The 12,261-nt window shown below is 38.0% G+C and overlaps 1 protein-coding gene across 1 annotated transcript in view; it reads left to right on the forward strand.

Annotated features, from left to right (window-relative positions):
* Window positions 1-9,948, forward strand: part of PPP3CA (protein phosphatase 3 catalytic subunit alpha) — a 298,900-nt gene extending 288,952 nt beyond the window's left edge. Inside the window, exons 12-13 of the mRNA XM_024736041.1 lie at window positions 970-1,067; window positions 7,328-9,948. Of these exons, the coding sequence (XP_024591809.1) occupies window positions 970-1,067; window positions 7,328-7,524 (295 nt within the window). The 3' untranslated portion in view covers window positions 7,525-9,948. The remainder of the gene's footprint in view (window positions 1-969; window positions 1,068-7,327) is intronic.
* The last annotated feature ends 2,313 nt before the right edge of the window (window positions 9,949-12,261 follow it).

Below are 12,261 nucleotides of genomic sequence, written 5' to 3' on the forward strand. Positions count from 1 at the left end.
TTCGGCTTAACTAAAAGATGAAGTTGAAGAAAGATAGTGAAGCAGCAGGTTTGGGGCTAGTTTAGGAATTCTGTGTGGGCCATGTTAGCCATCTTCATAAAAATGTGGAGTAAGTAGTTGTACATATTATAAACATTAGATATATATGTGTATTGTAAGTATTTTTTTCTGGTTATGTGGGATTACACTGTCTACTATATGGAAATATATGAGGTTATCCCTATTTTATGGTTATTTAATCATTTGATTAATGCTGTGCTGTGGTAATAAATGTAATTCAAATAATGATGTACATAAAACTGATTGTAAAACAGTTGTTATAACGAGTAATAAAACAACGCTGTATTAGCAGATCCATGGGGAAAGAGACTGAAAAAGAAAAGTTGGAAATTTGACCAGTTGTTTTCATTAGCGACTTGCCGTTAGTTTGTGTATTTGTCATGGAGTGTCAGAATTCCTTAACAGTCCCCTGAATGTAGCTCCTACTTCCCTAATCCATAGATCAGATCTTTTAAATCTGTTATACTCTCTGGTTTTCTCTCACAAGTCAAATCAGCCCCACGTATTTTTGCAGAGCCTCGGCTGGAAAACTTACAACAGCCCTCTCCATGGCTCATTTTTTTTAAAAAAACATATTTATGGTATCGTGGAGGATGCCCACAAACACTTTGTATTGTGAGCCTGCTTACAAAACTAGAATTGCTTTCCATCTCTTCAATAGTCAGAAGAGACTGAACTTCCACAATTGCATAATTCCCAACTTCATCTTAGCAGTCATGTCATGGACACACCACTACTTCTATATGAATGTGTGAAGATATAGTACGTTTTAAGTAAAAAAAAGAAAAAACTCAAGAGAGCCAGGATAGAGGTAAATGTGAGTTCTTACATACATCTTTTCCTTTAAGACTTTTCTTTGTCTTGAAAGAAAATAAACGTTAACGTGTCCTCCCCGTTGTGCCTTTGCAGAGAAGAGAGTGAGAGTGTGCTGACGCTGAAAGGCCTGACGCCCACGGGCATGCTCCCCAGTGGAGTGCTCTCTGGAGGGAAGCAAACCCTGCAAAGCGGTAAGCAGGCCCATTGGTACGACACACCGTGTGCAGGCACCTCAGTCAGCTGTGTCGTTAGAGCCCTGATTCGTTCACGCATTTAAGGTCCGTCTTGGTCTTCAGATCTTCTCAGCTGGAAGAAGGGCTGAGACCCCCCCTCCCCTCCCGCGCCCCCATCAGTTTGACCAGTCGTGCCCCACAGAGTAGCTCCCTCATTTGCTGGAACGTGTTCTTGACCCCGCTACCCCCACGTCCTCATTTGCATATTAACCACGATTTCAGGCCTCGCTGTAAGACAACTCATTCAGCTTATCTACACGCACAGTACGTTTGACCACTTGGAGCCAAGCAGTGGATAAAAACAACTTTTTAATTACGTTTTTATTAAATGTACAGGTTATCTATTGGATTGATGAAATAAACACATAGACACATAACTATCCATGCCTAAGTCTAGGATTTAGTGGAGGATGGAGGAAGAGAATAAAAAGGATGATTTTGTTATCCACTTGAACAGAAATGAAGTCATAGGTGCCTTTTCTCTGACTTATCCATTCAAAACATAAGAGAGTGAGTACCATCATATGTTATTTTTAAGAAAGGATGAAAACATTTCCTTGAAGGTAGATTTTGTATTAAAATCTGTAGTTTTCTGGATGAGTGCCGTCCAATAGAACTTTTTGTAATGATGGAAATTTCTCTATCTATACAGAAGCCACTGGCAATGTGTGGCCATTGAGCACTTGAAATATAGCTCTTACAACTGAGAAACTGAGGTTTTTATCTAATTTTCATTAATTTGATTTGAATAGGCACATGTGGCTACTGGCTACCATAGTAGACAGCCCAGTCAGTGCACTCTTTACTTTTGTTATCTATTTTAACTAATATTATCATTAATTAGAGTCCAATTTTAGCATACTTTATGGAAATTTTGCTTTTAGATTAGACTCTAACAGAAAAAAATGAAAACAACAATACACTCAACATTTTCAAAGCAAATCTCAGCCTCCTGCTTATTTCCCTGTACCTTTCCCTGAATCTTTGTTTGTGTTTTCTTTTCTATCCCTGTCCCTCAGTCTAGAAGATTCTGGTATTCTTATGGTAATGTTATTTAGATACATCTCTTTTACATACAAAGTGATGCCCAGCTTCATGGATATTGTACTGCTAAATGATCACCTCCTAGCAGCATCACTAAAAGTTTCTTTATTTTCATATGAATTTATTCCAACATCAATGTCTTCGAGTTGCCACAAAAAGAAAAAAAATTTTCTAAATGAAGGTAGGAAGATACCACAGTATTGAAGTAAGTTCCTCGTTTAATTTGTAGCTAAAATTTATCTTAGTAACTTCAGGAAAAAACCCACAATTTTCCCACCAAAGTAAACATGCTCTCTAAGAACATTAGCATAAATGGATCGTTTGTACGCACAAAATGCACAATTACCTAATTGACTACAATCTGCATAGTTTCTGTTAAGCACAGTTTTAAGGTACAGCAGGTGTATTATCAGAAACTATGGGCCACAGTTGCTTTAGAAGAATACACTTAATAATGGACAGTACATATTTCTAATATGTTGGTCCTGGTGCGGTTCCAGATTTTTTGCTTTACTTTTAAACTTAAGTTCTTAGAATTCTTTGTTTTGTTTCCAGATTTTCACCTGTAATTTAACCTGGGTTATTCAGTTTCCTGTTCTGTTGTTTTATTTTAAATCCATCTGTTTGTCATTTGGTGTTGAACTCACACACACACAAACACCTACACACAGCCGACATCTTATGAGTCCTGAGAATTTGAAAAATCAGTGTATATTTTAAATCATGTACATTAATACAGTTTCAGAATTCATTGTCTGATGCCCTTTAATCTGTCTAAAAGGGGAAACTACTTAAGTTTTGCTGTTTGGCTTTTCTCCATGGTGGTAACCATTCTGCATTTTTATCATAAGGAATTTTAAATGCACTGTAAGTGAATTATAGTGTACACTTGGCAGTTGCTCTCGTTTTAAAACGTTAAATTATAAGAAATATGCAAATTAAAGTCAAGGGGTAGGATTTTAATATTAAACAGTTTAGAATTACAGAGAAGTTTTGCATTTTAGCACTTCATTAGGGAAATATCTCCTAACCTTGATAACATAGAAAGACTCATACACCTTTAAAGCGAGAATATAGACCCTAAGCTTATTATAAAAATTGCTGATAAAGCAATGGGCTTCTAAAATTTTGCCTGTTGAAATACGCTGAGGTTTCCGTATTTAGACGGTCCTTTCTTTAAAATGCTGATAGAATTATTGCTGCTACTGGCATATTATCACGTGATTATAACATTTCAAGAATTTTGTTTCCAAAAATGCTATTCCAATGAGGAAAACTGATTTTAAACTGGGTTACCTGGCAAAAGAAGTCCAGGCTATCCCATCCCCAACGTCTTTCTCTTCCCTTTCTCCCTCACTCTCGAAACACTCTCGATGTTTGTGTTTAAAGAGTCACATGTGTTACCAACTCAGACGCAACTCTAAATTTGCATCCCCCCTGCTTTTCTATTCCACTAGGAAATCGTGCCATTTAATATTAAATAGTGTGAATTATTCCACTGACATTATGACAACACTTCAAGCTCTGCCATTTGGGGGCATTTTAAAACTATAAGTTACCAGTCGTAGCAGTGGTTTTATCATACTTCATGTGAGTCAGATTCACATTTTCGATTGACCTAGTCCCTTGTAGATTCAGTCTAAGTCAAAGAAACCTTTCCTGAGTGTTTTCTTAAAGGATTAATCATTTTCTCCTGTATTTAGTGAACAAAATCCAAATCATGTCACTCAGATACGTGTAGCCAGCTCATTAAAAAAAAACAAGAAAAAACCCCCATCATTTTCGTGGTGTTCTTTCCTTTCTTTGAAGTATTTCTATTTTGTCTGTGCCAGAATCCAGCACTTACAGGAACATTAATCCTCTTAGCTCCCTTGATCGTCACTGATGTGTTCTTAGAGTTAAAAATCCTCTGCTCATTTTTCTCATTCATTTTGCACCCCCTTTCTTCTCTTCAGCTACTGTTGAGGCTATTGAGGCTGATGAAGGTAAATTGGCCAGTCCCCTTTCTGTTGTACCTGCAACAGACAAGGGCTCTGCTGGGTGTATTCATTTCTTTCTTTCTTTCTTTTTCTTTTCTTTTTCTTTCTTTTCTTTTTTTTTTTTTTCTTTTTTTTTTTTTTTTTTTTAATTTTGCTGTAGCTTGTACAGAGTGTGTGGGTGTTGGGCTAACAGTTGTGGCTCAGTATTAACCAACATGTTCTTGCTTTAAAGGGGAAAATGTCCTTTTCCGGTTTGTTTGTTTGTTATTTTTTCCCTTAAAGCTATGTTTGACTTTGTATACAATGATCCTAGTATAATCACGGAAAACAAAAGGATTAGAGATCTTGAATGATGTGGGGTGGGGTTTATGGCAGCCGTTTTGACAAACAACGGATAGAACAATATTCTTTGAGCTGAACCATGTCCCTCCCTCAAATCACTTTCAGTCGGCACTGAAAAGGAGAGAATAAAAATAGCTTTATTAAGTCTAGTCTTCAGAAATTTCTAGAAGAAAAATTCATTGGAATAGTGCTTTGTTGTAGTTCAACATTAATTTTTGTCTCCAAAAAATATTCCAACAAGAGACAGCTGTGTACGAGGTAAACAGTTCTGCTAGTCTTAGAAATTTTAACGTACTGGTATTTGTAGGAAGGTTAGCACCAACAAAATATTCTAAAGAGTTCAAAAATATCTAGTGGCTGTAGAAGTGGCTGGTAACGAGCATAGGGAATATTGAGTCATCACTCAACTGGTTAATAGCCACCGAGTGCCTTCTTTGCACCAGGCACTGTGCCGGGTGCTTCAGGAGAAACGAGACATATTCATCACCGACTGTGTCCCAGCACTGCTCGAGGACAATAGAGTGGACCCTCTCGCAATTCCTTTTGAATCAAGTGCTTTTGAAACGTAGAGTTAGGAGAGAACTACCTATCCAAATAGTTTTTAATCTGATACATACCATGCCCTCTGGAAATTTTAAAAAGAATAATTTGAAGTTCCCCTTTAAAACAAAATTTTTCAGTTGTATTTTGTTCTTGCAAGATAATGTTTTATTGTTCCCAAAATTGTGTTTTATGGTGCTTGGATATGATGTAAAATGTGCCACTTTAGTTTCTTTAATTTGTACGTGATTTGGATACGGTAGGGGAAATGATAGCACTGTAAGAGAAAATACAACTGCTTCCTAAATAGCAGTGAATAAACTGCTATTTATGTGGGAATTCTCTATTCCTCTTGGCAAATTCTAATCTGCAGTGTGCATTCTTGTTGATAGTTTGGCTGTTTTCTGTGGTTTCTGTGACTCTTGTGTTGTGTTAAGTATATTACCAATGTAAATTGCTAATACCCATCGTCTGACCAGCAACTACAGCAGAGCACACATTCTTCCAGACCAGGGTAGACAGAAGTGATTAGAAATGGAGCCCCATTCCGGACATAGCCATTGCTCTCGCTAGATTTTGAATTTCTATGCTCTCACCCTATTGGCTTTATTTTAAAACCTTAAACAACCTAAAAGAGAGATTCCACTTTTACCATTTCAATTCGTAAAATCGCTTCATCAATTATGATGACCAACTTTTTGTATTTATTAACTATGATGGAATGATATTCACAGTAGTTTAGCAAAACAATAGAGTACTACTTTTGTCCCTCAAAATCATTGAGTTCATTTTCAGGGTGGGTGCTCATCAGACAGCTCTATTATTTTGCGATTTATGACTGAATGAGAGAAGAATTAAGACGCTTTGCTTTGGGCCTTGGTCTTTTCCCATTTCCCCATCTTCTTCCTCTCATAGTTGACTAATCACCATGACGCTAACCTTTGAAATGCAGAGGGGGAACAAACTGTTTCTCATCGTTTAATGAGTTTGGAAGCAAGTGTGTCTTATCTTTTAAGAATCTCATCCATACTAATGAAAGGCACTGTACATTTGTGTGGGAGTGGCTAGCAAAGTTTCAGCTTGAAACTGCTTTCCTTTTTTTCTCAAATAGGGTAGGAAGGATAAAGGTACAATGAAATTGTCCTTCATCAGCCATGGAGATGCGACCCAATTCAGCATTGGTGATTGGCCCTTCAGTGTCTGGCTTGCATTTTCACAGGGAGTAAAGCAAACTGATGTCATTGGTTCCCCATCTGTGTACTTTATTTTCAGCTCACTGGTTGGTGCACCTACTGAAGAAATCATTAAGTTTCTTGCACAAATGCCTTCTCTATCTCTGGAGCACACTAGGGTTACTGAAAAAAACCAAGTATCAATGCTCCCCCTTTGTGAATTCCATGGTTTCACTGAATAAGGCCAAAACCATTCCCATTCATTTTTGCTAAAAGTTGAGAAAAGCATTTTCCCCTTGTTATTCTTGAACCAGCACTTACGTCTACGTTGATCTACTAAGAAAGAGTTTTTCTTTGATTTAGGCAGTAATGGACCAGATGAACATCAGTTTGACCTGTTTGCTGCTGAAGGGCAGACAGAGTTTTTCTACTTAGTGATCTGATCTTGATTTTTATGAGTTTCTTTTACCTTGTCCCCACTCCACATGTTTGCAAAGTTGAGTGGAGAAGCAGGAGTTTCTAATTTCATTTTTTTTCATGCCACTGTTGAGTTGTTTGTTTGCCAAGCAAGTCTTCCTGGGATCCTGAGATGGCATGGAAATGCCCCAAGTTCATGCCTTTTATAGCTCCTTTCAGCTTCTGCTCTAAACTCTTCACTAGATTTTTAGGTCTAGCTGCTTCAGTGATTCTCCTGAATTTGCCATTACTAGCACAATGGAATAGTAAAATTAGGGCCATTTCCATTCTTTCTAGGTTAGGGCATTTGATACAGTTAATTGTGCCAACGATGTGGCCAGTCTATGCTAGGCCTAGAGACCTATCCCTGGTAGCAGCCTTTCTCTTTACATGCCACTTCGTGGATCTAAACTTCCATGAAGACAAGAGAAACGTTTGCATCTTACTAACTTGGAAGAGGACATTTTGGTTGGCAAGAGACATTGGCTGTTACCAAACGTCTCGGTTATCTTCAGGTATGGTAAGGAGTCTGTTGTGCTGTGTTCAGGTCCCGTCACTTTGTTCTCTACTAAAGGATTCCCTCTCTCACTGCGAAATCTCTAACATCACCTGCTACAACAGCTGTGCCCTTTGTTTTCCTCTGACTAACCCAGTTTTTCTTTTTTTTTAATGATTTTCTGTTTAGCTATCAAAGGATTTTCACCACAACATAAGATCACTAGCTTCGAGGAGGCCAAGGGCTTAGATCGAATTAACGAGAGGATGCCACCTCGCAGAGATGCCATGCCCTCTGACACCAACCTTAACTCCATCAACAAGACTCTCGCATCAGAGACTAACGGCACGGACAGCAATGGCAGTAATAACAGCAATATCCAGTGACCACTTCCTGTTCACTTTTTTTTTTTTTTTTTTTTTTTTTTGGGAGCTGCAGGGCGTGATGGGGATTGCTGCATATCAGCAGTTGGATGTCCTTGCCTCTGATGGTAGCTTACTTGCTCTGGGGCCAGGAGTTGGATTCAGTTTACACTATCATTAGAAAAGAGGGAGAGAGATAATAAACTATATTTTGGTGAGGGTTATGATTAAACACCTCTTTTGGGTATGCCTTTTAAAAATGCTTATAGGAAAAACAATTTAAAAAGAAAGCTAATGCTAGTATATACTGCAATGTTAGGGGAGTGAACATGTTTTCCTACTGCATCGGGGACTTCTAGATAGGTTAATGAGAGGTCTTTTATTATGTTACTGGACACGAAAACTTTGTCTAATTTCTTACTCTATTGTACGTTTACAGTTGCAGCACTAAAAATGGATGACATCAAACATTTTTAACAAAATGATGTACAAACTAAATAAGGACTATTTATTGATAATGTTTTGCTACTCTTGTCAGACAATGGCTATAAAATGAATTAGGCAGTCTTAAAAAAAAAAAAAGCAGAAAAAGAAAAAAAAAAAGAATGTTGCAAATTTGTTAAAATGCCAAAAAGGACAGTTTAATTTTGTACAGATTATGCTTACCTCAGGTTTCTTTAGTGTGCTTGAATGCCCTTGTTTCCATATAACACTTATCTTATTACTTTGGCAATGAATACCTTTTCTTTAAGTTTCAAAAAACTGGAATAATTACATCTATCTCTTTTTTTTTTTTTTTTGCTGTTTATATTTAGGGGTTTTTGTTGATAAATCAAGTCTTGGTTGTGGCTTGCTGAATTAAATATTTATGAGTGGTGCATTTTTAAGTATAGTAAACAAGACACCATATTAAGTACAGTGATAAAGCATCTATATTCTGTAAAAAAAGAAAATCTGCCTATGCATGTTTTTTAAGGAAAAAAAATGGCTGTATCGGCCTGTATGGGACTGTAATGCGCTTAGTGGTCTGACATATACTGGAAATGTATGTATACTGGCGTACTTTATATTCTCTAAAATGCTTCATGCCTTTGAAATTTTGTAATCAAAAAAAAAGCTTTGAAAAAATCTAAAGGGGAGAGTATTCTTAAAAGTTTTTAACATAAGCTTGTCAGTGCACATATAGATGGTTAGCATGTTTAGCAAACCTTGTGAAATTTAAATAAGTTCATAGTTACATGTGAAACTCTAAATGCATGGTAACTGTTAATGTCATAACAGTTGAGTTATTTTGTTAGGTTCTGTCATGTGCCACAAAATACGTACTTTTTTCACTTTTTCCCTTTGTATATCAGTTACGGGTTACAACTGGTTCATTCTGAAAACAACAACAACAACAAAAGTCCATTCATATTTTTTAACAATTGTATAAGTGCCCAAGTAATTCACTACAGCCTAAAGCCTTGCCTTTGTAATTTGACTTCTGAAATGTTGGCAATCAAAGCATGCACTTGTAACAATGAAAAAGAAAAAAGCATTTTATATTACTACTCAATAAAATGTGCATGAACTTAAAGAAATCTCCTCCTTTCCCTGAGTCTGCTGAAGGGATTTACATGCACAATTACCATGCTGTCTTCTAGGTGCTGGGTCCACCCCAGTGCATCACAGATTGACTTGAAGTGGCTGCTTGAAGGGCCTTGGGCTCTCAGGTGTGGTGCCTACTTCCGCTGTAAGAATCTCGGTAGATTTGTCTCAAATCACACAGGAGAAATATATTGAAGGAGCAGATGCCATCTTCTGGCTCCCTCAAAGGTGGGAGCCCGTTCAGAAACCAGAGCATTCCTTTTTATTGAAAAAAAAAAAAAAACTGTTATCCATTGTTTCGGTTGTACTGGATGCCCTGTCTGCTCAGTCGAAAAGAACTAAGCAAGTAAATGCATTTTCATCCCAAGAGAGTTGCATTTGTATCAATATGAAATTTGTATCCCGTCGCTTTAGCTAATATCTGATCACCTGAAGATTTAAGATACACCAAATTTTAGTTTGTTTCTAACATTGTTCATTTTCAGTGCACTTTGTTTTTCTGTAATAAAGTATGCTGTTCTATTAAATAATAAGAATATGGCAAGTAGTGATCTAGTGTACCAAAACAAAGACTTTCTAGATATATTCTTTGACAAAAACGATCCCAAATTTATTTTGATGAACTCAAACATCTCCCCCACCACCATGGATATGACACCCAAGGAAAATATTTAGATGCAGTATTTATCAGAATGATATGAAAGAAATGGTAATTCTGGTACCAAGGTGTTTATTTTCCTTCTTATAACTGCAGAGAAAATATCCTGACCAAAAAAAAAATTCCTTTTTTTGGATTCCTTTCTTTTACAAATTGTGCGGAGGCAACTATGGCATAGAAATAAACATTTGACATTAAAATAAGCAGTTGATGTGAGTATTGCCTGGTCTTTCTGCTAAGTAGTTAGGAAAGTAATAGTGTATATGTTTGCGTTATAATTCAGTCTATCAGGGAAATCAATGTACAACTGAAGTTATTTCTCTAAAAGCAATAACACTGCCCGATCATCAGTTATTAAATCTATCTCTTTCACTTTTGGAGAAACTGTTGGATTCTTCAGTTGCTTATTCCAGTGACTCTTTGGCTAAACACACACACACACACACACACACACACACACACACACACACACAGAGCCTCCTGTCCTCTGCCCTTCTTCATCCACCCCCAAGGTGACTTACGTCTCATGGGCTTCAAACTCAGTGCTGACTTTTATCTAGCTTTTCAAGGATTAAGAGCTAGATTTGACTACTGACCCTAGGTCAGCAGTTTTTCTTATTTAAAATATCTTCTACTTATATTCTTTTAAAATATTTTTTGAAGAAAAGAAAGAAAAATCTTCAGACACTTAACTTGTATGAGGAACAAAGTGGCGAGGGGAGGAATATCTTTTGTCATCGACAGTGGCATTTCCTAGGACAGTGTGTCAAAGGGGAAGTGTCTTGTGGTATCGGCCCAGAGAGTGTCACGGCGATGCTGAATCCCCCAGAATGATCTTGTCCCTAAACATTTCTGTCCTTCCCACCCCACCACATCCATGTGAAATAAGAAACTCGAGGACACATCCATCTTTCTGCCTAGAAACCAGGGCCTCGACTTGAAGCCAACACCACAAGAATGGACCACGGAGCTGACTTAACTGTCTCACACTTGCCCTTGACAACTTCATATCTCCCACTCACTGGGTCCCTCTTGTCACACTCGATTGAGAAGCAGGGACCTTGCAGCTTACGCTGCCTGCCTACATTTCTTCAAACCTGGAAGCCCCTTGAGTTGGACAAACCTGAGATCCCCAGACTAAAGATATGTCCTTTTCCCGTGGTAGATGGCCTTCCACTTCATTCACTCCACAAACACTGAGCCTCTGCTACGTTCCTCTCACTGTTCTAAGCTCTTATTTTTTCCACACACACACACAAATGCATGGCAATCTTGACAGCCTATCAATTTTCGTTATGATGTTAAGTGTCAGCATTCCATCAAATAGTAAGGCAGTGTCTGGCTTAACACTGAGCTGCTTTGTAATGCCACTTTTACGCTGTTTCATGGATATTCCTTTTGTATATATTTCAAGGTAATACTAACCAGAAAAGTCCCTGATGAGGTCCTTTCATGATAAATTAATTTTTTTATAAATGCATACATAGTAATGGGAGGCAAGAAGTAGCCAAACAAATGTTGTACCTATTCCTGGTGATCACGTTTTCAAGAGGCAACATTGGCAAATTTGAATCATGGGAAAATGGGGAACCGGCAGGGGAGAGGGTCTGTTTTAGGAAAGATTAAAGAAACCTAAAAGGTGAACAGAAGGCGACATAATAGCTCTAATGTTGAATTGATTATTCCAAAAGACCTTGCTTAAATCAGAACGATGCCTACTTATCATAACAGAGAAGTTGCTAGCGAATGAAGCTGTTTAACCATAGAGGAAACTGCGGGAGAGTGTGGATGCCTCCCCTTCACTGGAAGGATTAAAACCTAGGCAGAGTCGACTCAGTGCCGCAGGCATGTTCTGAACGACGCTTCATGGAAGGAGCTATACTAGACATAGTAGAAGGAGCTCTCTTCAAAGGTAACATTGAAGTTACCCTTCAACAGGAAGAGTCTGAATATCCGTGTAATTATTCAGCCTCTTGGGAGCACAGAACTTTGATTTACAAACTGTTCCCTAGAACCCCGTGTTTTACAGGAATATTGTCATGGGGCTTTTTATCTATTTTGTACATTGTGTTCTATATCAGATGTTAGTTGAGAAGAGTCTCCACTAGATGAGCAAAGCTGGAAACTGACTATTCGCTCAGAACAAAGTTGACTTAAACTCCAGTCTTAAGGGGTTCTTATCAAGGTGTATTTTGAAATCATTTTACATTAAGTTCTGGGGACATGCAGGTTTCTTCCCAATAGCTCCACATTGTCTACAGCAGGGGTCCCTAACCTGCCGGACCACGGACGGGTACCGGTCTATGGCCTGTTAGGAACCAGGCTGCACGGCAGGAGGTGAGCAGCTGGTGAGCCAGCGAAGCTTCATCTGTATTTACGGCTGTAAATACAGCCATTGCTCGCATTACCGCCTGAGCTCCCCCTCCTGTCAGCCTTATGATAAGTTGTATAATTGTTTCATTATATATTACAATGTAATAATAATAGACATAAAGAGCACAGTAAATGTAACGTGC

This window comes from Neophocaena asiaeorientalis, unplaced genomic scaffold, assembly GCF_003031525.2.
Source record: "Neophocaena asiaeorientalis asiaeorientalis breed wild unplaced genomic scaffold, Neophocaena_asiaeorientalis_V1.1 scaffold7, whole genome shotgun sequence".
In the NCBI taxonomy this organism is placed as follows: Eukaryota; Metazoa; Chordata; class Mammalia; order Artiodactyla; family Phocoenidae; genus Neophocaena; species Neophocaena asiaeorientalis.